Genomic DNA, 25813 nt, shown 5'->3' with positions numbered 1-25813 from the left:
TAAAAAAACAAAACAAAACAAACTACTTAGCTTTCCTTCAATGTTATCTCAAATCCGACTACTTTTATGAAGCGTTCAGGAAAACAAGAATTGATATTGTCCTGGGACAATTTCAGTGGGGTATACATTATTTAAGTAACTTGTAGCTTTATAAATATATTTTATGCTACATTTTGCCTATAGAAATCTAGTCTATACTAAATATATATTCAACTTCATTCTTGTTTCCTTCTTTTTTTTTTACTTCAGTTTCTCTTATAAATATTATAACCTCCTTTGCTTTAAGAATTGTGCTTTTGGGTGTGTACAACCATCACAGAACCCTGTAATACAACATACTAATTACTATTTTTTTTAGCTATACTCACAAGACATCACTGAGATTTCCCAAAACACCTAATCTTCTCAGACACCTGTAGCAGCATGCACAAGACTCCGCACTAAGTGATGCAGTGCTAAAAAGTGAATTAAACTCAAACGTGATAATTTGAGGCATTAACATACTGTGGCATGCCAGCTCATCTCATTACATTGAAATAATATCAAAATATAGTGAGAAAAGAAAACGTGTGCAGTATTGCATAGTTTGGTCTAGTCAATCCGATCAGATGTTCACCCTGATTCTGAAGATATTGAAACAGACAGATTCACACTGCTGCCAGCTAGAGCTCTGTGTAGCAGGAGAGTAAGAGGATATGGAGGGGCACTTAAGTTCTGTGTGCATACGGTGCCAGACATAATAGTGTCATGATTAATCACTTGGTCATCCAGCTGCTATGACAGTAAACAGGAAAAAGAGTTCAAGAAGGCTGTGGAATATTTTGAAATTAGTTTCTTAAAGGTGTGACAATCCCAGCCAGGTCACGCCAGAATCAGCTTGTTCTAATTTTGTGTAAAACCAGTAACACAAGCCCACTGAATTGCATAATTTATAAATCACTTCAAGAGAGTTTGGTGTGAAAGGTGATATGAAAGTGGAGGTTGTTAACCACTGCTGCAGCTGGCTGAGTGTCTTGTTTATTCTCTAGCCATATTCTGCGTCAGAAGCTTGTACCACAACTAATTAGCCATAATGCTTTATAATTGTATAAACAGAATATATAATGGATCTGTATGATATATAATTAATTTTGCCCTTAAGGAAAGCTTTTGGAAGTCAAACCATGAGCTCTTTGAGAATTGCCTCTTTATGCTCTCGCTGACAAGGCATATATCCCTGCTGGCAGAGCTCAGGGAACCTTCCAGAAAACAATTTCATTAGGCATGACCAGGTGTGTTTTTTTTTTTTTTTTTTTTTTTGCAGGAGTGAGTGCTTGCAGCCACAACTCTGACACTGAGGTGGCTGCAGCTGTGGCTGTGCCTGCCTTTGTGCAGCCAGCAGTGAGAAGTGGGGCTTTTGTGCAGTGGTCAGTTTATTTAAAAAAAAAAAAAAAAAAGCTAACCTGCTGTTGTCATAGAGGTGCTACTTATTTAGGCGTGTGTTTTGTTGTCCTTATTTTTTATTAGATTATTTTTGTGTGTGTGTGCATATGTAGTAAATTCCAGGTTTAACTCCATTACTGCTATTGCAAATACTACCTCAGAAACCCAAACAAATATTTTTTTTCCTGGATTATGATGCATAAGTAAGAACAACCCAGCATAGTTGGAAGAATCACTGCCCTGATAGATTTGCTTATCTTTGCCACTGGAGGAAAAAAAAAAGACACAAAAGACTTCAGGAGTGCTGTTGGATCAGACCTGATCTCGTCTTAGATGAGGGCCAGTTTCCTTATAGGACAAAGCAGGCAGCATCCATCTCTAAGACGTGTTCAAGCAGAGCAAAGTACCTTGTCACGTAGATGTGGGGACCAGGGCTGTGTGAAGACCAGGCTGCAGCTGGCAACAGTATTCTATCAGAGCTGAGCTAGTCTGCTGAGAGATTTCATCAGTCCTTGTGTTCAGCCAAAGCTTCTCATTGCGAGATGCTGATCAGAGGCAGCAGCCATGCAAGCAGCCCAAGGTGGGGAACTCCCATCCACCTGGTACTCTGCCGACATTCTGATCAGAGACAGCTTCACATCACACTCCATAGGAATGATAATCACACCCTTCCTGAAGCCTGACATGCCATGGGCAGGGTTATCTTTGCATGGCTTTCTAGATCCTTCTCACTGATAAAGTTTCTGTACCTGAGAAGTATTTGGCAGAGCTGTCCTCATGCACACAAACAGGAGAGTTGACTCTTAACCTCAGACGCTTGGGATGGGAGTAGTCTTTGTCAGTTTGCATGCCCTCCAAAGCAACTCATCAGGTCATTTACGTTCCCCTTTCCCTGGGGAGCTTTGAGGTGGATTTATTAATTGGGTTCCAAATCTTTTGAGGTAGCTGTTTTTGAGGTAACAAGATTTTTCTTCTTGCTTTCCCACCCACATCCATGTCTGAATTTAGAGCTGCCTTCCGTTCCTTTGGGAGCTAGGAGTCACAGAATAATTTTTTTTCCTTCTCTCTTCCAAAATTAAGAGAGATAGCTTCTGTCTTCTCATGTAATCAACTTCATTTCTTACTCCCTTTCTCTGCACTTCATATGATGAATTATCACTTACCACTCTTCACACAGATACATTTGTTGTTTACCATTACCTCTCACATACCAGAGACACTTCATTTGCTGGAAAAGCCAAAGCTGTAACTCAGTGGTGTAAGAGAAGATCTTCCCCTTGAGATATTTCATGCTGGGCTTACAATCACTGAACAATTACATCAGACGTTTCAGTTTCTGCATGATGACAGGGATTTCAACTGCTAAACTGAATGTAGTGGTTACGTTCCCACCAGTGTCACAGTGCTTACACTGTATCTCAAGTATCGGGGACCTTATGTGTGCCTACCTGGCTGGCCAGCCCAAGTTTGCACATGACAATCCTGGATGGAACTTCTGAAAGTAATATGTGGGCTTTTTGTCATTTAAAGCTATGAAGAATCTGAAGGAAATACCTAGATGCACATCACTGGGACAGCCCTGATTTCTCGAAGGAAAAAGCCCTCTTTCCGGGCAAATAACACGTATAAATAGATTTACCAATTAATGCTTTTATTTCCAAGAACTCATAAAATCTCAGATTACTCTTGAGAGTAATAAATATTTCAATAATGCTGTTCTTGATTACAGGCAAGAGTGTAACAGCTCTGACTGGCAGTGATTTCATAATTATGTTTGATTACAGGCATGTTCCTATTGTACTGATGCAGAGGGGTTATTTGTTTCCTTCTATCAGTGTCCTGGATTCCACTGGAGATGAAGAGCACACTGTGTCAGCATGCACGGCTTACAAATCTACTCTCCTCAGAGCCTTGTCACTAAGGCACAGCTATTAATAGCTGGGCCAGCAAAACTTTACAGAATTATGATTAAAGCTCCATGTAATTACATCAGTGGACGTCACTTTCTAAAGGAATCCTGAATTTGAGCAACTCTTGAGGGCTCTGTCTTGCATTAAAGTTTTACTTCACAGTATGAGAGCTAAAGTTACTCATATCTTTACCTTGTTGCCATTACAACAAGAATCAGCATGACAAATTAGAAATAAAGAAAAACTAAATCCATAATATTGTCCCCACTTCCTACTACTACAGAGCTGAAAAAAGGAAAAGCTCTATTAAGCCAATTAGCCCTCTCTCTGTCAACGAGCAACATCAACAGAAAAATCATGCCTTGCAATTTATTCTCTGGTGCTTTGTTTATTTGGAATTAAATGACTCATGGAATATGGTTTCCACCTCTCCCCTAGGGAGATTATTCCAGCTGCTGAAACTTAGTAGCAGTTCCCTTTCTTTTGTCTCACTTTTAATGATCCCTAAGTTTTTCATTCTATTTTAGGTTGGGATGAAAAAGCTACAAGGGAAATTCATCTCCCCAAGCCTGCTTTTATAAGCAGTTAAGGCTGTGACAGAAACACATAAACCCAAGGAAACGTGCAGTCAAAAAAAACCCACATCGTTTGTTTCACTGAACGATGCCATCTCAGTGGCACATGTATGTTTCCTTGTTTTTACAGGTTGTTCCTGAGTGTTATGTAATTGTGCATTTATTGTATGTAAATTAGCATTTGGCTAATTGTTAAAGCTTGTTTTATAGCTTTTATGTCACACCAACAACCCGCATTTACAATTAAGTATTTGCTCCGCAGGCAAACACATTGCTTTCCTAGAATTATTATTTACAGCATTTTGTCTCAGTGCTCTGACTCTGTTCTGACCCCATAACCTGTTGTATGCACAGAATATCTCAAAATGGAACATATTTATTAAAGGTACGTATCCTGTGGAAATGCAAAATCTATTTTAAAAGAAAAGGTTGTGATACATTTTATTCTTACTCTTCTTACCAGACTGCAGTATCTACTTGACAAGAGAATATTTTCCTGCTTTGAAGATGTAGTGATAGCATCTTCATTTGCCAGCTGTGGTTTTGCAGTATACTGTGTCACTTCATGGCATTCCACCTGGCTGTAAAGGAATGGGAAGGAGCTTTCCAAAGAAAATTCTGTGCTGCTTGTTGTGCCCTTGCAGAAAGATGGTGGTGAACAAGGCTTCATTGGTGAGAAAATGAAAGGAGGATAAATAGACAGGTAGAAGAAAGAGGGCAGAGCTGCAGGCCAGAGGCGGCCCAGCTTCTCATGGTGTACAAGTCTGACATTCTTGACTTGTGCATTACGTGTACCAATGGACAGAAAAAAAGCCTTAAAAATAAACCAGGAAGAAGGATTGGTGATTTTAGCTGTGAGTTGAATGTCAGCCTTTGTGTTAAACTAAATGCTCAAGGAATACATAATTCAGAATTCCCCAGTGGTTGTCCTGTTTTCCTGTAGATGAGAAGAGGATGCAGCCAGCAGGTCTGATTCCAGATGAGATAAAATGTTGTTGTAACAAAAATAATGGTTAATGAGCACGTTCTCATTTAAGTGAGTTATCCACTACCACAAAGAAAAAAAAAAGAAAAAAGGGAAAAAAAAAAGCTTCTGGCAGACAGGAAGGGAAAGCATTACCCAAAATGGTTTTCGATATTCTTAAGGAAAAATCTTATGGTTCTTATTTGCTAGTTTTTTGGTTTCTGCATTATGCAATCCTCACTCACAGCAAAACTCTAATGTGCTGAATGAAACACAGTAACAAATAGCATTTGACTAAACAGACAGCACCGTAATACCTGTTTGTTGAAATCTGGTATGAAACTTAATTCTAAAATATTCTAATTTGTGAGTATGCATAAGTACTAATTTGACTCAGTATAAATACTCCATAAGTATTTAGGATAGACATGAATCAAGACTATAAAGAAAGGAAAACTACCACTTGTCCAAGGTTTGGCTCTAAATGGGACAATGAGCAATACAATGAGATTCTGCTGCTGATCTTCTGGAATGCATGGCTCCATAGAGCACCAACTCCCTGGCCCTCCTACCCCATTCCAAAACATTTTCTTTTTCTTTTTTTTTTCTTTTTCTTTTTTCTGTATCTTGTTCCATTTCTCATTGCCTCCCATCTCACCCAGACTTCTCAGTGCCAACCTCTTCTCTGCTGAGTGTCAATGAAAATAGCAGCGAGACTAAGAGCTTTGTATCAGCAGTCCTGCAGAATTCAAGGACACAACTGCAGCACGTCCCAAAAGGCCAACAGACAGAGAGTGCTCAGGTGGTTGGAGATCAGATATGTGCCATTGAACATTGTGCAGCTGTGAGGAGACGAGACGTGCTTGCTAAGACAATCTCCAAAGTTCAGCTGTGAAAAAAATCATACAAACAAATTCCATATGTTTTGCTTTTTCAAATAACTGGCTTGCTCTAGTTCGAGGAATCTTTTTAAGGCAAAACAAGCCAAAAGACAAACTAACACCCACAGCCTGAGATAGACTTTTTCTAGGAAAACTTGCAACTCATGGTTTAGCAGCACCAGAAGCTTCATCCCCTTCCTGCCTAAGGAGCCTCAAGTGCAACTTCTTGGAGACAAAGTTTCATCACTGAAGGGCTGCACCTTGCCTTGTTCTAGTACTCAGCCCCTGCTGATTTTACCTCCAGACTGCCACTTGGATATAAACACTTCATCTTATTATTTTTCTCATTCCAAATGCAATTATCCCAAATGTATGCTCACTAGAAATAACTCAGTTGTAGTGAATGGATCAGAAGATATGCAAAAACAAATGCACAATTTTTCATTGCTATTTTGTGTTAGACATTGTGTGAAAACCTCAGAGGCAGTCAGGAAGGACTTGTTTCTAAGTCGAGTGGGCAATGGCAACAAAGAAAATGTAGACAGAGGAAGATAAAAGAGATATAAAAGAGATGAAGCTATCAGGCTAATAGAGCACAGTATTGATGTTCTCAGGCCCAGGTAAGTGCCTCAAAACAAAAGATACATCCAGACTTCAAGAGTTTTTCCTCTTTAAAAACTTCAGGTAGGAGCAAACTAACAAGGATTAGGAATGCATAGTGCCTAATGACTGCCCAAACCTCTTTGGTTTCCATGGCTCATGGCACTTCAGTAAGTCTATTTCTGCCCTAGAGAGATGAACCCATTAATTGATAACAGTAGGATACACGTGTGCAGCTCTGCTCCATACTTGCCTGCAGCTGCCCCGATCTTTGAGTTTGCTCCCTTGCTTCCATGCTCTTGCTTTAATGTATAATTTCCACTGCATTCAGGATGCCTCTCCCAACCACGCTAAGAATGCCCGCGACTCCCAAAAGGCTTTAAATTTCTGAACTTCCCATTATCTCCAGTGTGAACTCCCTAAGCACATGGAGATGTGAAGCAAGAAACACTTCTTATGTAGCTTTTGAAAAGCTGTCCCAAGATATTTAAGGCAAATGTGGATTTTTGAAAAATACGTAGACTCCAATAGGAGCTCCGTTTTTACTCCACTCTCCCTGTTATATCTTCCCCTGAATGTTACAGAGCAATGGTTTTCCCTGGGGGAAGTACTCTGAAACCTATATCAAACACTTAATGGAAAATATCAGCACTTGGCACCTCACTTTAAAATAAGGAAGAACATATCCTTCATCTTCTCTGGCCTACATGTGACAAATGTTTCCTGGAAGAAAGGTGCGATGCTGTTTTATTATTTATGCTAATTCCAGCTAAGGCTTTGACAAAAAGGAAAATAACTTCTTGGGGGCAACGTCTACTCTGTATAGCTGTTGATGGGTTTGGTAAATTTGGCTGGAAGTGCCCCTAGCAGACCAGCCTTTGAAGGCTGTGTTCACTTAACTTGGACTGTAAGGTCACAGTGTAGTCCTTGGTGTCTGGAAAGGAAGAAATACCAATATTTTACAGTGCTCTGTCCAATCATTGTGGGAAAAGGTATGGTTTTGTTCTATTTCTTGTGGGTTTTTCCTTTTGTCATAGATTTAGCTTGTATTTATGCATCAATTCTTCCTGTTCTTCTGTGTCCTATTTGTTTTGATAGGGAAGGACATAATGGAATTATGATGAGGGGCCTGGAGCATCTCCCTTATGAGGAAAGCCTGAGAGACTTGAGACTATTCAGCCTGGAGGAGCTTGAGAGGGGATCTTATCAATGCTTATAAATATCTAAAGGGTGCGTATCAAATGGATGGAGCCAGGCTCTTTCAATGGTGCCAAGTGACAGGACAATGGGCACAAACTGGAACATGGGAGGTTCCATCTGATCATGAGAAGAACTTCTTTGAGGGTGACAGACCACTGGAACAGGCTGCCTAGAGAGGCTGTGAGGTCTGCTTCTCTGGAAATACTCAAATTTAACCTGCACACTTTCCTCTGTTACCTACCTTAGGGAACCTGCGTTAGCAGGACAGTTTCCAGAGGTCCCTTCCAACCTTTAAGATTCTGTAATTCTGTGATTTGCAGGAGTTGTGGAATAGTGTCTAAATACCGTATAAATTTTAAACTCTTTCACTAGTTCATCTTTGCCTTAATCTAATGTAATTCTGAGCACTGGTAATAACTGCAGTGTATCAATCTTTGCCCTGCACAGGCAAAGATGTGCCTTTTCTCAGCTTTTCTCAGATCCTAAATGGTTTTTAGTCTCTACAAGACATTACTGTATCAGCAGTGTTATCTGGCAAAACTAAAAACATAGGAAAGTGTGCTTACTATTTAAAATACTCCAGGACTGGTCTGTGCAGACTACTACTATGGAAGAATGGCTTCTACAGCCATTTTGATGCCAGTGCAGTGAAGTAGAAAAAACAAACTAGATAGACTTCATAAGCTGTGATTAAGCACAGTGCTAAATCCTCAGGGAAAAAAAAAGTCTCTACAATGCAGTTACAGAAGCAAATTTGGCTCGTGTTCGCAGAAGAAAAGATGAGACTAATGGAAAAATATACGGTTGCTGACTTTTCTTAAAATTAATTTATACAAGTGGCTCTGCTGCCTGAGCACACGTTCGTGTGGATGTGAGGTGTATTATTCCTACCCTTTTTGTAACATAACCGTGGTGACTGCATCACATGATGCTAGTGCAAACAAAGTCACATTAACAGCCCATGAATAGATGCATTTTCCTAGAATACAGTTTCGCATTGGGACTATCGACTAGTTCCTGGGCTACCAGAGGATAAGGATAGGTACAGACAGCTTTGGGAGCATGGGGTAAGGGGAGAAACCATCAGAGCAGTAGAAGATAATTGTGTTTATCATATAATTGAAAAGGGTACAAAGGATATAGTTAATTCTGTGAGACTACTGCTTCGTTACTGTATCAGACAGTAAGAACATAACTTTTAAACATCACTCATTCTATTTCTACCTCTTCTCTATGTCTTTTTTGCTTTTAAAACCTGCATTTTGAATCTGAGAAGCCAGCACATTGAGCTGACCTCCCCCAAGAAGGAAGATTTGCTCCTTTATTCCTCTTACAAAACCTACTCACATCAAATTCAACTGCTCTTGATGGATTCGACTCATCTCCCTAATCTGATTTCTAACTATTAAGTTACTCGCCCCTATTTTCTTTCTGTCCCACTCTCTTGTGTTACCAATTCATCTAGTGGGAGCTCTTTCTCCCACAACAGAAGCACTTCTCTCAATGCCACTGCAAAACTTTATTTCCCCCTTGACTTTCTCTGAAAAGCATTTTTTTACATAAATTAAAAAAAAAAAAAAACACTCATCAATTTCATATCAATTTCATAGTAATCTACACGCAGTGACGACACTACGTTGAATTAGAGTTTGAAGAAGATCTTCTGGCAAAAAGAAAACCTTTGCACGCGCTTGATGGTCACACGCGATTGGTGTGGGCGTGCTGGAGGCCATCTTTACAGCCACCTCACGCCTCGCGGGGCGGCAGGGACGGAAAGGGCTTCGCAGGGGCAGAGCGCCCCTTGCTCTGACTGAAAAGCCGAACAGATGGGCCTAGACAACCCCTCCGTCCACCAGCCGCCCCCTCGACCCCTCCGCAGGGCCACCGCTTCCCACCCGCCCCACAGAGGGCCCGCCCCGCCTCCTAGCAGGGCCCGCCTCCCTCAGCGCCGCCACATCCCATTTCCCGCATCCCGCCCTCCCTCCGTGACGCCCCGCCCTCCTCTGCGCATCGCCGCCCATCGATTGGCTGAGAGCGGAGAGTGACGGCAGCGCTGAGCAATAGAGTCAGCGCTGGCGCGGCGGCACCGCCCAGGGGGCGTGACCGCCGCCCGCCCCTACCCGTCGCGGCCGGGCGTCGGGGCTGCGCGCTGCCATTCGGCGCTGGGGCGGCGCGGGCGGCGGATGGTGCAGCGGCGGCTCCCGGTCGCTGGCGGGGGACGGAAGCTGGAGCCGGCCGCGAACGCCTCACCTTCCCCCGGCCCTCCCGTCCCGCCGCCTCCGCGCGCTCTCGTCGCGCCCCGCCGCCGTCCACTGTGAGCCGGCGGCGCCGTACGATGTGAGCGGCCGCGGGACTCGGCAGCGCCCCCGGTGCCCACGACGCTGGGGCGGGCAGCGATGGCCGGAGCCTGGCGTGGGAGCAGCCGCCGATAAGAAGCGCCGGGGGCAGCCGGGCGGCGGCGCGGAGACTCCCCGGGGCCGGGAAGCGCCGCTCCCGTCCCGTCCCGCCCCCTCCCTCCTCTCCTCCCCCGCGGCCGGTGCATGCGGGGCGCCGGGGGCAGCGCTCGGCTCCTTCCCCCGCCGGAGAGCGTGAGCCGCTCGGGGCCGCGCCCCCCGCCATGTCCTCGTCGTCCAGCTCCTCGCAGACCCCCCCGTCCCACCACCAGCCCCCGCCGCAGAGGATGAGGCGCGGCGCCGCCGGGTCCCCCACCGCCGGTGGCGGCGCGGCCGGGGGCCCCGGCAACGGGGGCGGCGCGGCGGGGAGCAGCCGCCTGCTGCAGCCCATCCGAGCCACCGTCCCCTACCAGCTCCTGCGGGGCAACCAGCACAGCCCGACCCGCTCCCCCTCCGCCTCGGTGGGCAGCAACACCGGGCCGGGAGGGGGGCGAGGCGGCAGCCCGCCGCCCCCCAGCGCCACGCCGCCGTTGTCGGCGGGAGGCGGCGCGGCCGAGGCGAGCAGGGTGAAGGGCCGGCAGCGTCGCTCGCCGGACAGCGGCGGCAGCAGGAGGAGCAGCTCACCTGAGAGACGCAGCCCCAGCTCCCCCGTGTACAGAGGTAACGCACCGAGAAGGACGAAGCCCGCTTCCTACCCCGGGGTGGGGGGGGAGAGGGGGTGCCTTCGGTTCGCCCTTAATGTCCGTCCCCCGGGGAGAGGGCAGAGAACGCACCTCGTCCCGCTGGGGGCCGTCCCCTCGGAGCCGCCCCCTGGAGCGGGGGTGGGGGTTGGTTGTGTGGGGGTGCCGGAGCTGAGCCCTGCTGCAGGTGTAGTGCTGCGTGCGGGCTGCCGGTGGGTCCGAGCTGTCCCAGCCGAGTTGTTGGATGTGTGTTGAAACCAAACGTCGAGCGCGCTGCCCTTCTGCGCGGCTCTGTTTCTCAAGTATTTCCTTTTATTTAGCTTTCTCTGCGGGTTGAAATCACGTAATGTTTTCAAACGCGGGCTCCGCAGTAAGAAGGAAATTCCCATATTGAAGCGCTTAAAAGCAAATAGCACCGTCTGTCTGTCTCCTCGTGATACTCAATACTGTATCTTGGAGGCTGTGGGAGCCCCAGCCCCGTAGCCCGAATGGGCCTGTAAAAGTTTAAAATGTTGAATTGGCTGCTAGTAAGTGCGGCTTAACCTGTGTCAGGTTGTCTGCTGATGTGCTGAACGCGTTAAAGTGGCAGTGGCCATCTTACCTCCCCCTGCCAGTCCCTCGGCAGCTGAATGAGGCTGCACTGAGCAGCCCCGCCGTGCTATCGGGTATCACGCATCGCCTCTTCTTGGCTCAGCACCCCCCGCTTCTGCTCTCCCTTCCTCCAGCCTCGCTGCGTGCCGTTTCTGTGACAAACTGCGGTCTGTAGTGGTTGCCGACGTGTTTTGTAGCTGCGGGATCTGTTATTTTCTCGCCAGCCCTCCCCCCTTTCAGCCTTAGATGTGTAGTAAATCCCTACAATCCGTAGTAGTTGTAACTGAGGCAAATCAACGTGACCGGGGATGGTCGTAAGGCACGGGCAGCGTTTTGCGAAGGAGCAAGATGTCACTGCCACCTATGTGCGGAGTTAATCTGCAGTGTAGTGTCTGTGCTTGGGCAGATGGCCGAATTTGTTGTTAACATTGAAACAGAATTACTTTGTAACTTCTGCATGAATGTATGATCTTCCTGAGAAGTTTTTGCATGCTTCAAGATGGAGCTGCTCTTCAGTGCTGTTGCTTCATTCAAGCTCTAATTAAGATTTTCAAGATCATATTTTCCCTACTGCATGAAGCTCTAAATGTAGATTTCCTTTTCTCCTCCCTTTTCAACGCTTAGAAAATACTAACAGGAAACAACAAAACCAAAAAACGCAGTGCACATGGATACTGCTAACACTGAAGCTGATGATGAATGCTGTAAATAATTACGAGAGCCTGGTGCAAAACATTGTAGTGGTGCAGTGTGTGAAGGACTGCACATACTCTGTGTTGAGAAGAATGTGGACAGTTACCTGCAAGCAAGGAAAAATGCTGCAAAGCTGTGAAGTATTTCATTATTACGCATGGATTTTTTTTGTCTGAGGGGGAACTTTAATTTTAGAAAGTGGTTTTAGTCTTCATCTGTGGGCTATTTTGCCCTTAATAAATTGGGCTATAAATTACTGCTGAATGACTTTTCCGTCATTAAACTTGTTGGAGCTTGCCTCTTGGTGAGCCACGCTAGCAGCACACGCAACCTGATGCAGTGAGAGTGCAGCGTAGGAAATCATAGATGGTCCATCAAGAAATCCACCCTGCTATCTGTATGCGCTGTGAGGAGTTTGGACCCCCCTCCTCCAGGTCCAGCCAGCTGCTGCTGCAGAAGCTGACATCCTCCAGCAAATCCTGAATGAATGAATGAAAACAACGTGATCGCCCTAATAATGACCGCAGTCACACACGTCATCAGCTTTATTTTTACAGAAATACAAGCACCATTTTCTAGCAGGTTAGGGCAGCAAGATACACTATTTCTTCAGCCTTTCAAATTAAAAAAAGAATACTGCCCTCCTTCACCCCCTCAAACCTAGAGCTGTTTTACACAATTTGGAATATTATTCTGTGCTGTGGGCCAGAGTTTTGGTCTTTGTTCCCTTGCTTATTCCCATCATTCTAATGCATGATGTCTAGATTCTGAAAATGATGTTTGTAATGTGTACGGTGGTAGTACTATATAGAAAATTGATTGGTGAACTGAAGGACTGCTGCAGTAATAATGGAGGGCTTGAAAAAATGCCTGTTTTCAAACACAGGCCATCTTGCTGCAGCTTGTTAAACAATGTGCTACTCCAGCTATTTATAGTTGTGATCAGTGTACAGGTCTTGGGGAAGCTACTTGGTTGAGGCTTTTTTTTTTTGTCTCTTTTTAAAAACATTTCCCACTGCTGTGCAGTGGTGTAAGCTTGGGCTGTAGGTATAATCCTGTTGTTTTTCTCAGCAGTGCGAGAGATCTGTTTGTCTTTGGCTCTGCAGTCTGATTTAGACTGTTCCACAAACGTGCTTGTGCTGGAGGCTGCTTGTGGTTCTGATGGATAGATGTTTTTCTCTTCTGAAGACACCTGCTCCTTCCCTACCTCATTCCAGCAGGTCTTGAACTGGATACATCCTATTTTGTTGTAAATATTTTGGTGATTTGTCAGAGGTTCTTTTTTTTTTGCAAATGATCTATGAAAACACTCCAGCTTTGAGCCTCTACAAGTCAGTGCAACTTCCATTGCAGGCATTGACATCACTACTACTCCATGAATTAAAGTAGCACGCTGCCTCTCCTCTTATCGTCGTGCTCCCTTTTCTTCCTTCCTGAGGTGCCACAGATGTTTTTGTTCTGTAGCAAAATATTGTGTTTATTTGGTATTTTCTTTAAGCAAATTTCAGGTTTTTGTAGTTCCTAAGAAATGGTTGCTGTCAGTGTTTGGTTAGTGTTGTTCATGAATGGATGAGAAATCATGAATGCTGTATGCTAATTTCAAGATGCTGAAGAAGCAGGAAAAAGGGGCAAAAAAACTTACCATAGGATAAGTCTGCAATGTGTGAGTCTATTCCTTCCCTTTTTAAAAATACACCTTGTTATTCCTTTCTCATAGACATTTATAGCCTATATTCATATTTTAGAGCTGGCAACTTAAAAAATGGTTGAATGTGACAACATATGGTTTTCTTAGAAGGAATCTATGTAATTATCTGATGGCATAAATGTAACAGTAACAGAATGTGAAGCTGTGTGTTTTATCACAAAGGACAACTCAATAATAAGGCAAAAAAAAGAAAAACCCCTTTTGAGATGATCAGACAAAATGTATTACTTGTAAACATGTAGTCCTAGTTGCAAGTTGTATTCATACCTGGATAAAATCTGTAGATTCTGATGTTATGTAAAGCAGTTTGTGTAAATGTAAGGGAGTGTGTTTCCTGTGTAGTTTGTCTTTTACACGGTATGTGATGTTTTGCGTACAAGGAATGTATAAGTGATTTCTGTACGGTTTGATCTCAATATTGTTTTCATCAAATGCTTTGATTTATTTAGTGGTAACCATGGTGATACATGAGAAAAATACTGACACAGAATACTTTAATGTACTCAGCTTACACAGCTTGTATCAAACTGTTTTTCCATAGGAGATTTTTAAAGCAGAGGTTAGTTTTAAGGATGTGTGAAAAATACTTTAGTTTGGCTGTTAAGGGTTCCTAATATCTTTTACTTATCAGAATAGCTCCTGATCAGTTGCAAGCATTAGTCAAAAAATTTAAAAAAAAAATATGCAGAGCAACTGCATAACCCAGATCTTAGTAATTAGTACATGGATTAGTTGTTATGCTATTAGGTAAGACTGTTGGAGTGAGGAACAGGACAGGCAATATTGCTGATCTGTAGACTTGTAAGGGATATCAGTGTTTAAAAATAAAAAATTCAGACTTCAAAAGGCAGAACTGTTTTGATATCCTGGATTAAAGCCATCCAATATTTTTGGCATCGTAAGCATTTATACTGGAGATCAAGATGATCTTTCCTTTATTCCTAACAAATGTAGGTAAGGAAGTAATTTTTGTGATGCTTCCTATTTCCTGATGCCTGAATAATAGCAGTGTTCCCGTAATTGAATGGCCAAAGCAGTTTTGCTCCAGATTTGGTTGTGTCTCTTCCCAAAATAACTCTTGCTGGAATATAAGATGGTGCTATAGAAGACAACAGTTAAATTCAAACCAGTTGTTTTAAAGTTGAGGACTTTTATTGTTATGTGTTCTAATATCATCACTTCAAATAAGAACAGTTATGAGATGTCCTTAAGCATAAGGCAGAGTAGCTGTTTGTGTTTCAGGTCAAGACAGCTGCAGGAAAGAGAAAATGGAGAAGTGTTTTCTTCGTTGAATTTACATACTACTGTAGCAAGGCATTAGTTATTAAGAACTCTCCCCCCACACAAATGAATTTTGAAGAGGCAAATATATATATGATGCTTAATTCTTATTCTTTGGGAACAAGCAAATATTAGTGCCTGTAACTGCAGTTACCATTAGCATATTAACCCTGTGGCTAATGGGAAAATTTGGTTCCTGAAAATTACTGTTCCCATTTTTTTCCTTTTCTTTTGCAGGAAGGTAGTGGGGTAAATGGAGACTATCTTAAAATTCAGGTAGCGTGGATCGAAAGAATCTATGGTAGAACCATGAGAACATCACTGGTGTTTGCTAAATATGGACTTGCAGATGAGTTGTTGAGCTTTGCTGTACTGCTGAAATTGATAAGAAAGAGGTAGTTACTCTGAAGTGGGATTTAGACAGCTATTCTAGGTATAAGTGTGAAAAGTAACTGATGCAGTAATTTTGAAATCTTTGTTCAATTCAAAGTTGAAAGAGATAGCTGTAACGATGTGAGACTTATTGGAAATAAAATGTGCTTCTTGATGCTTCAGTTGGTTAATATTAAAATTTTTTATGGTACTTTATCGAGTAATTATTTTTATCTGAAGAAGGTTATAGTTTTTCTTCATAGTGAAAAATGAAAGATCCTATTTAAGCCAGTTGGCCATGTCCTTTGTAGAGAAAAGCATTGTCAACACTTGATGCAATAGCTGGTTCTCCCTGGCCTTAGTATACATTCATCAAAATTAATATACTAGAGTTCAATGTGTTGAGTAGTATTTTTTTTTAAGTACCTTTTACTGGTGAAAAACAGGACCTATTGTGAAGATATGTAACTGGAAAATTGGCCTCTAGACTTGAGATAGTTAATTGTGTTAATGGTGATCATTTTGTTTTAATGTTAATATTTAAATGTGTCAAGTTTACTTTCTTTCAATACTGTCTCCAGTGTGATCCTATAGCGCATTAACAATGGCCCAAGGCATTTTTAGGCAAGTAAAATAGTATTTGTATCTCATCATTAGAAGGACTACATCCCCAGCAACTCACAAACCTAAGATTATTCCTTCCTTCCTTTTTCTCAGCATTTTCATGAGAGATTACAGTGAAGGAACATGAAGGTACTTAAATCCTTTATATGCTATATACTTCTCTCTAAAAATTAGTTTGGTCTTCAGTTGTGCTTTATTTTTTCCTTAATGATGTGACTGAAGTTCACCATTGGCTTGGTTTATTTTACCAGTTGTATTATTTTTGAATCAGGAATTAAACTTTCAAGCTTGAAAATGGCTGACAGGTACTGAAAGGTATCACAGTTTGACACTCTTGCACTATGGGTATCACATGAAGTATCATGGTAGTATGTAATGCTAATCCTTCTGAATAGCAAGTCAGTCTCCAGTTCTTTTCTGAAGCTGGGATCCTATCCATGAATTACTTGTTCATGGTTGAAACTGAAATACATGCTCTCTTGGGAGTCTGTTCCTTCTCTCCCAGTTATGCAAGTACGATCTTTAGATCAGAACTCTTAAGCCATGGGAGTCCAATCTTTTGGCTTGATTGTGCTGCATTGAGTGAGGAGGAATTGTCCTGGTCTGTATATAAAATACGTAGTTGATGTATACAAGTAAGAATACTTTTAAAAAATATCTTTTATTAAGGCATTAAATAAAAAGATAAGAAACCCATAAAACTGGTGAGATATTTGATATTTTTGTGAAGCGTATACAACAGTCTGGTTTGATGGAAGTGGTTGCGTTTCTTCAGGAGTTCTCAAGATGCTTGCCAGGGATTCGTGGCCTGACAGTACGATAGTACGCTTCCTGTGCTTCCTATGTGAAAGCAGTTGTTCACAACCAGTGATGACATGAATAAGGTGTGATTGTGAAGTGGGGAGTATTTTTCTCTGTTAAGATAGGTCTTATAGCAGTCTAACAAAGAGTCGTAATCAAATTTTTCTTTTGGTTGAATGTCTGATTGTAAATCTTTACATTCAGTTTGAAAATTTGCAAATAATGTATTTGTCCAGTGAAAATGGAGCTGGAAATATATGAAAGAATTAATGTTTTTTTTGGCAATCTTGAAACCTGTTCTCAAATTTGATCCTCAGCATGCCATCTTCACCTACCCTACTCAGCTGGTATCTGTACTGCTGCTTATTAGCCACAACTGAGTCTTACCAAAATACTGATTGTCACATTTTAAAAATGGATTAACTTTCTTGGGCTGGAAGAAAACTAGATGTGAGTGCCTTTCCTCCAGCACTCGCTGTTTTCCACACAAACAATTTGTAAATAGGGATTAACCAAACCTATTAGTCTTGGTCTGATGGAGGATGGTTGTGGTTAAAAATTTTCGTTTCTTATGGTAGTGGATCTCTTAAGTGGCTTTTGTATTAGATATTGCTGCTTTGGAGGCAATAGGTGCTTCCTAGTAGCTCATTAAAATGTTACAAGTTTGAGTTTTGAAACTTTAATGACAGATTTTTCTTAAATAGTGTATTGGTTAGATCTTACTTAATGTTGCATGTGCCCTAAAAATAAACAGTGACATAATTGTTTAAAGGGTTTAGCTTTCTCTACTATTATTGTTAAATTGAGGACTAGCTATTGGAAATTGATTTTATTCTCTGAATCCATATAAATAGATAGTTAACAGCACTGTTTTTTTATGTGCAGTTTGTTTTGTACAACCTGAAACTAGTTTTTCCCAAATTATGCATCTTATTTCTTCTTTAGGAAGAATGCTTTTTATTTTGCTCAGTAAAGTGGTGACTAAGAACATTATGTTAGCAGTTCTGTCATGACTTCCTACTTATCTGAAGCCTACCATAGGATTGTCCTCTTCTCACTGTCTTCCACAATGGTTCTAGTTTAGACTGTACTTCAGGTGTCCTGTTCCTTGAACTCTATAAGTCACCTGTTTGAACAAGGGTGGCTTCATCCTTCTTTCCCACATTCTCACACCAGGCATTCAGTAAGGAGATTAGTTGTAGGCATATTGCTGAATGTAGTAACACTCCTTGCTTGACTGATCATTTTAAAGTTGCTGGCATTCTTACTATGAACTTGAAAATCATTTCACCAGCTACATAGATTTAACACTTTATTTTAAGTAAGTATAAGTCTGTTTTTTGAAATTGTTTTCAGTCATGGTAACCACTTGATTGGCAAATGATTAAATTGTTTTTGCCTTAGTCTGTGGACAGTGTACCAAGGCATTTGCAGGATAATGCCAACAGGATATTTTGAGTATATCGGGTTGTGTGTGGCTGTGTAGTTCTTGTGCAGATAAACAGTCTTCCTGATAATATGATAATGGCATTTGATAAGAGAAAGTACAGTGTGGGCTTTATCCCTCATGTGAGGCTTGGGATACCAGGAGCACACCATGCTTTTGCTTGGTGGTTCTGGTTCAGCAGATGGTCGCTAGTCAACTCTGTTGATTCAGCACTGGTCTGCAGAAACTTGCCCATAATTGCAAACCTTGCTTCTTCTGAAGATAATGTGTCAGCCATTGGCTGTCTGTGAATAGTATAAGTGCGGATAAATGCCTGAGGCTGTGAAAGTACAGGTTCCAGGGGCAGTGGTACAACTACTTTCCATTTTTTAACCCATACTGGATCAGAAATGTTGCTTTAACATTTTGCATTTTGTTGCTAGAATTCAGACACCAAGACGAGGTGCCAGTGAGTGGTTCTGCAAGAATTGCGGGTGTGTGCTATAGTCTCAGCTACACTGCTTCCAAGCATCATGGCAGAGCTCAGCTGATGGTTTTTTTTTTTTTTTTGGAGTCTGAAGTGCTGGAAATTATGTTGCATAGCCTTTTGGATTTTGCAGTGTTGAGTGTATATCTTTGTATCCAGTATGTCAGGTATCATTCAGAGTGTTTCTGTTATGTAGGATATCCTAACTTTGTTTTTCAAGCAGTGGGGTGCTTGACTTGTTCACTGAAAATTAAATCTAGACTTAAACTGAGTGTCCTGGAGCAGACTTTGTACAGAGACTAAAAATATCAGCTAACTGCTTAAGAATGCAGAATAAAACTTTGATTTACACAGAAGTTGGGACTGCCAGGTTATGGAAGAAGTGGATTTGGGCATTACTATAGAAACAGAAGAATTTGTATTTTCAAACCAAGTTGTGTACTGAAGGATGCAGTCCTTGCATTGTTTGTGATACTCGTTTTAATATGGTTGTATACCTCTATTGTAATTACTTCTAGGGATGGAATTAGCCTATTATGATTATTCTGTGGAGTCTTGTGATTTTATTTAGTGATGCTTCTTATGTTTTATGTAGAGTTGGAGGAAGTGGAGATATCTTTTGCAAAAATGATTAAAAACAAAAGCCTCTAAGACAGTATTTATGGAGTCTGGCAACTCAGAACGTGGGTGAACAGAAGCAGTGGATACACTGGTGCTGTCTGTACTGTAGATGTTAGAGGTTAGTTTTTTACAGTTAGACCTTCTTTAGTTGTTCAAATTTACATGCATATACAGCAAAACAAAATCCTGCAAAAAGTAAATGATGTATGAGGCTGGAGTAAAGTTTCAGATTTCCAAAGAAAATACTTTGATAAATTCCACTGAACATTGTTGCTCTGAATTTGGAGAGAATCTGTTTTAATGAAAAATATTAAATCTATTGGAATCTTTAAAACATCAGTAAAAGTTGAGGAGCTGTTCTGATTGCATGGACATTCATCTCAAAAACATTGATAGGAGTTTGTGGAGAACCTGAAAGAAACAGTGCAAGGAACTTGAGGTAACACGTCACATTGCTGATCAAAATCTTAACTGAGGATAGTAAAACCCAAACAGAATTGGTCTCTGTGCTTAAAGACCAAAACTGGAAACTGTATTTGGAGCTATTCTGTAGCAAGAAAAGAAGAGCTGAATGATGATCCACGGTGGGTTTATTGGAACTGTGTATTTGGAGTTAGAAATTACCTTGGTTGTGATGCAGGTTATAGATTTTAATCAATTAAGTGGTTTCTTTTAGAACATTCTAGAAAAACCTGCTCAGGCTTTTATATTTACCTGTGACTTTATAAAGCAGTGTTATTTGAATAGGAAGTGGTATTATTTGTATCAATGAGAGGAGAGCTGATATATAGTTATATTTTTAAATCGTGGAAAAATATGAAATCCAGTTGTAAATTATTGAGATCTACTGGTCTAAATTCTGCTTTATGTCCAACATCAGAGCAATATCTGAGGGACAGTGGAAAGCAGTGGGAAACATTGAATTGCAAAATGAGTTTTCCAAACTGTGTTGTGTTCACCCTGTAGTTTTTGTAGGAGAAATTATTTTCTGCACAGGAAATAGATCTTAATCTGTTTAGGCAAATTACAGAGATAGGGTGATGAAACTATAGATGAATTTTGAGAGATTTAATTAGCACGCAGGTTATGCAGCAAAAGTTGAAGGGCCTTGGGAATCAAAGTAACAGAAACAATGTGAGATTTGAAAGTCTAAAATGTGTGTTTATGTATGTAAGGTAACATTTGATTCCCCTTTGTGGTGTTGGAAAATGGAGGGTGGAGTTGGGTGATGGTGGGATCTCTGGCTGCCAGCATGAAGTGACTGAAGAAGTACTGGGCACAGGTTGAGTCTTGCAGGGTGAACAACCTGCTGAGACACTGTCTGAGGTGCTGCACATGTTTTGGAGCTCTGTGCATTAATCTGGTTTTACTTTTCTATTTTTCAGTACTTTTTAGAAGGAAAATATTATTCTTGCTTAATGTAAATATCTCTAGCTAGGAAAGTGCTTTCTGCCTGTGGTTAGTGGTGATGAGGATGATAACAGTGAGAACAATTTTGTGCATTTTCATTGTGACAATGGTGATAAGTGCCTTTTAACTTTTTACAGTGTTTTTTTCAACTCAGGATAACGTCTGGCTGCATTTTGAAAGAAAGTGGAATTAAACATACAAAATTACAAAACCCTCACCTTCCCAAAACATTTCATTAAATTAAGTACCATAAAAAAAAAAATCCCCTCAGAATAATCCAGTTTATTCAACAAAGGTTGTTTTATCTTCAGTTTCTGAATTAATGCCATATGTTTATAATTTCATTCAAGATCTTAATTTTTAGTACACCAGAAGTAGAAAGAACAGCTTTAGTGCTCTTTTTTTGGCTCCCAGTAATTTATTTCTCAGTATTGGATATGTTTATCATTAGCTGATGTAAATTAACTAAAATGAAGAAAATATTCTCCCTTTACCTGCAGAAGAGACCAGTGGCTAATGGTTTTGTGCTTTCTTAGTGTTTAGCTACTGAGCTCTACTCAATTTTGCTTTCACTTCCAAAAGTAGGAATATGTTTGAAATAGCATCATTTAATAAAATCAGGTAAGTTTAGGTCTTTGCATAGTATTTACATCTGAAATGATACCCTTAAAATGCATTCTAAAAATCTGGAACATATAAAAATGAGGGTTTTAATTTACTTTTCAGTGTCCTATTAGAATGTAAATGCATAGGTTACATCTGTTGAACAAAGCAGGCCTTTGTGATCTTAAATGCTTAGTCACTTTATACAGGTCCTATACATGCCAGCTTTAATCTTTGTGAGAAGAATAACTTGGCTTTAGAGGGCTAAAACTTTCTTCCTTATAGTTTGTTTACTTTTCTTACTCAGATTAGAGCTTTCTTTCTATGCTTGATCTCTAGGGATAATGTTGATTTTTAAATAGAGTTTTGCTCTGAACGGAATCTGACTTAGGAAAAATACACATAAGTCATGTTTTGTTTGACCTGTAGTTAGGTGCAGTAGGGACATGAGGTAGAGACTACATCTGAGCACTGTGCCTTCCTGTGCAAACATATGGAAGGAGTTGTACGGTCTTGAGGTGTCATGCATAAAGCCTTTGTGATGGGGAGGTGCTTTGACCTACATGTTGGATTTAGTGACTGATCAGAACATGTATTGCCTTTCTAGGCTCCTTAGTCATGGCTGCAGAAGATAACTCAAATAGTTGATTCCGAATAGTCTTACTGTGGGTGTTTGTCTACAATTTTCCTTTGAAAGGGCAAGCTATTTTTGTTTGTTCTTCATTATAAGCTACCTCTTATATTGATATACTTGCTGTTTCATGCAGTTCAGTTTGAATTCTCCTAAACCTCATGATCTACAAAAGGCATTGACTTAACTACTAAGCTGTGAAGTGCTATATGTGGAAGAAGGGCTCCATAATTTTTACATATTCTGAAAAATCCATGATGTAGAAAGCACATTGCTCATGGACCTGCAACCCTCCTGTCTGGCTTGGCCATGCTCACGCTCTGTCACAGCTTCCTCTGTCAGCTTGGCCCTTGAGCTGCTGGATTACTTTGAATGGCAGCTATGAGACCTGTGGACTGCATTTGGCTTGGTTGTTGGAGACTGGAGTAGGTCATGATGCTGTTCTGTACCTCCTTTTTTTGGTCAGTTCAGTGTTATGAGTGATGAGGAGAAACTGGAGTTAATTGTATCTGTCTATTTAGAGCAGTTATTTCATAATGTCATCTCCACTCATTTTTAGTCATCTAGTCTCAGCTTCTAAAAATGGAAACTTCAGAACAGTCAAATCAAAAAAACAATGTGGTGTGCGTAATACAGATAGGGAGCTGAAATTATAGTATTGTTTCTAATGGATCAGAGTAACTTGAAATGACTCTTGTCATATTCCCTTAGAAGCAAAACACTATAGTGCATTTTGAATGTTAAAAAAAACAACTATTTTGCTTTGTTTTAAGCTGGTAAAGTGATCAAACTGTTTAAATTATAGGAGGAATACTGTAATAATGCAAAAATTATATTTAATGCATTCCAGCTGCATACTAGGGTGTTTTTTGAGTTGCTATATAAAATCCTATTTTTGGTTATTTTGAATGAACCACATGTGGCAAACAGCGTGCTCATTGTTGTTCTGCACCTCTCTGAGCTGCTAATACAGTAGGTCAGCAAGGCTGCAGATTTGCTCAGGAACAAGTCTGTCAGTCACTGGCAATTGGGAAATGTCTTTTGAGCTTACAGATCTATCCTGTGGAGTAAAATTTCTGGGTACCCCAAATCTCTCACTAATCCTCTTCTTGAGAGATTTTTGGCTCCAGTTACAAGAGAAAAGCTTTCCTGAGAAGGAAGATAAAATGGTGTTTGTTTTTTTTTTTGAGCAGCTTCTAATTCCCTGTTATTCAGTCTTTTCCCCTCACAATGCCAATAGAGACAAATTCTGAAAATAAATACGCATTGGTTTGTCCATCTACCTGCATAATCAGAATGGGAAGTGCCATTGAATGTATGTTAGGAGTCAGTACGGTATCAATATATACTCAAACAACCAAACAACAAGCTGAAAAAACCTAACCAGGCCATTGCTCCTCTTCTATCTGAATGTCTACTTCTGTAGTACCCAGTAGATCAGTTTGAAATAAAGGAAGAACAAATGTGTGGAAAAGGTGTAGCAGAAGAGGGGGATTTGGAGTAGAAATGTTTTGAGTAGTCATGAGTAATATTGGCTACTGTCATCACGTGACCTGAGTGTTGGGCTGCCATTCTCAGTAGTTAGTGTGGGTCACCATTCCTATTTCCATTTTTAGGTTACAATTTCTATTCCTGTGCTGTGTTCCTGCGTACTTCATTATTTAAAAAGTGCCAAACACAGGCAATTCTGAATTACTGATATTGCAAATTGCTGTAAGCTTGTTGTCTCCAGTAGGAATGTCCCAGATGTGGCTCATTCTCCTTTGTGTTATGGTTTCTGGTGTAAACATCTCCTTCTATCCAGACTAATAGAACTTTATCTTTGGGGCTTTTGAAAGAAGTGCATCACATCACTCCAAGTGAGTCAAGAGTCTTGCAGGCCTTGTTAAGTGTATTTGGACAAATTCTGTGGAAGTTAGCATTGATTTCCTAGGAAAAATCTTGCCAACAAATTTCAAACTTGAAACTCATTTCATTAGTGGCCCTGAAGGTGAACCAGCAGGTTCTGTAGAGCATCAGTAACTAAACTGAAGAGAAAAAAAAAACATCATGAAACTGTCACACCTGTAATGTGGAAATTTGCAGTGTTACTTCTTGGTATCATAACTGGGCTGGTCATTGAAGTTACAGGTGAGCTTTGAAGAAAAGATTAGCCTTTTGATGGAAGACTTGCAGTCAGGTGACATTGGTAATGAGATGACAATACTTCTGGTTTTAGGGATGAATGAGTTTTATTTTTAATTCATGTTTTTCATTCTACTTGAGAGGAATCTATCATCTGATAAGTTCTCAAGATATTTTTAGTGTTTTGGAGCTGGATATATCCATGCCAAGATGCGAGTGGAAGGGCTTTGGCCAAATTTGAGCTGTGTCTGCTAGATACTAAGAGACATGGGAAGAAAAGATGCTGGTAAGTGAGCTTTGGATTTAGCTGAAGCAGTTTTCAGGACGGTACTGATACTGGCTTTCAGTCTTGCTCCTTTTCTGCAGGTAATTTGCTTTATTGCATGCATGGCAGAGCACATTATTTAAGCCAAAACAGGCTGTGATCGTGGCTTGAAATTATGTGCAGGTTAGCTGCCTCTGTGTTAGGTAGGGAGGCAATCTCTCCATTTTAGAGCAGTAGCAGATGGTTTTATTTGAACCCTACATCCTTTTTGAAAGAACTGTCATGTGTTAGTTGTACTGAATTACGTTTTGCTGGCAGAGAAGTGGAAACCTTTTTTCAGTCGTTCTAGGTGATATAGTTAGAATTCTTTTGGCTGTTGATACAGCATGCAGAACCATAATTTCACGCAGCTTGTGTTAGCTGATTCCTGCTGGGAGGTATGATCACTCGGAATTTTACCAGCTGTAGTATTCAAGTGGGCCCTTGTGTCATTTTATGTAAAATCAAGAAAGGTCTAGCAAAAGCCCTTAAATACATACCATTAAAACTTGTGGCATATTTTACAGAATGCATGAGGTATTTTGCCTTCCTATAAGTGTATGTCTTGCTTTTGTTATTTGTAGCTTATTTTTTCAAGTGACATGATACTGAAGTACTGTATTCCTAAGGTTATTTGTTCTTGAGGCAGCTCTTTTTGAGATGAAGCATCTCACATCACTGAAAAAGAAAACAAAATTGTTCTGACTTCCTACTATTGTAGTGAAATCTGTTCATACACCGAGTGCTGTTAGATGTGGTATAGTTTGAAACATGAGTAATTTTTGAAACTAGTGAATATTGCTCAAGCCAGTTAATAGCTGCAGCCCTGTTGTTCCTCCTGGCTCCCCTGTGGTTGTTTCTGCCCCATATGTTCTGTCAACTCTTCCTCTAATGGTGAAAACTATGTATTTATGACTTTTTTTTTGCATAGGTTTTAATTTTCATTGTATTTAACTCAGTTTATCACTGTCCTATGGGTTCATGCATCTCCTTGTACCATCTAAGGTGTATATGGAAGGAGCAGACAGCACTTGAGTTGGCATTACATTAGTGGTAGCTTTGTTTTATTGGTTTATTCAGCTGAAAAACTGTCCTCAATTTATTTCCTGTGATTCAATAAATACTGAAAAGTGGTAGGTGCTTAAAAGACTTGGAGTTTCATTTGCTTAGCTTTAGGGCTTTACAAAGTGTTCTGCAGTTCACCTCCAAGATTGCCATGGAAAAAAAATATAGTGGCTTTTGGTGGTGCTACTTTCTGTTCCTTTCGTAATGGAATTCTGTGGGCTCCCAATGTAAGGCTTACTGTTGCCTTTCCTTTGGCTGTAGAACAAGGCATAGACCTCAGTTAATGCTCTGACTGTATGTGGTTTAGGCTTATACTTTCTTGTATTAGTGCAAGTCATACCCTAATCATTGTGTTAATGCTATGAAGAGCATTGGTGATGGAGTCTGCCTTTTGACGCCTAGGCAGTGTAACAAGAGAAAATGCATTTGGAGATTCCTGACCTTGTT

The 25813-nt window shown here is 40.9% G+C and overlaps 1 protein-coding gene across 4 annotated transcripts in view; it reads left to right on the top strand.

Moving 5' to 3' along the window:
• Positions 1–9687: 9687 nt before the first annotated feature.
• GLCCI1 (glucocorticoid induced 1) overlaps positions 9688–25813 on the top strand; it is a 51715-nt gene continuing 35589 nt past the window's right edge. For 2 of the 4 annotated variants that reach the window (XM_031614467.2, XM_031614466.2), the window contains exon 1: positions 9692–10605. In XM_031614467.2, the coding sequence (XP_031470327.1) occupies positions 10170–10605 (436 nt within the window). In that variant the 5' untranslated portion in view covers positions 9692–10169. Of the gene's footprint in view, positions 10606–25813 lie in introns of all 4 variants that reach the window. The other 2 variants (XM_090142745.1, XM_090142746.1) reach the window with 2 other exon arrangements.

This window comes from Phasianus colchicus, chromosome 6, assembly GCF_987193195.1.
Source record: "Phasianus colchicus chromosome 6, bPhaCol1.hap1.1, whole genome shotgun sequence".
NCBI classification, from domain to species: Eukaryota; Metazoa; Chordata; class Aves; order Galliformes; family Phasianidae; genus Phasianus; species Phasianus colchicus.
The sequence above is the reverse complement of the archived record's forward strand: the minus strand, read 5'-3'. Positions and strand labels throughout refer to the sequence as shown.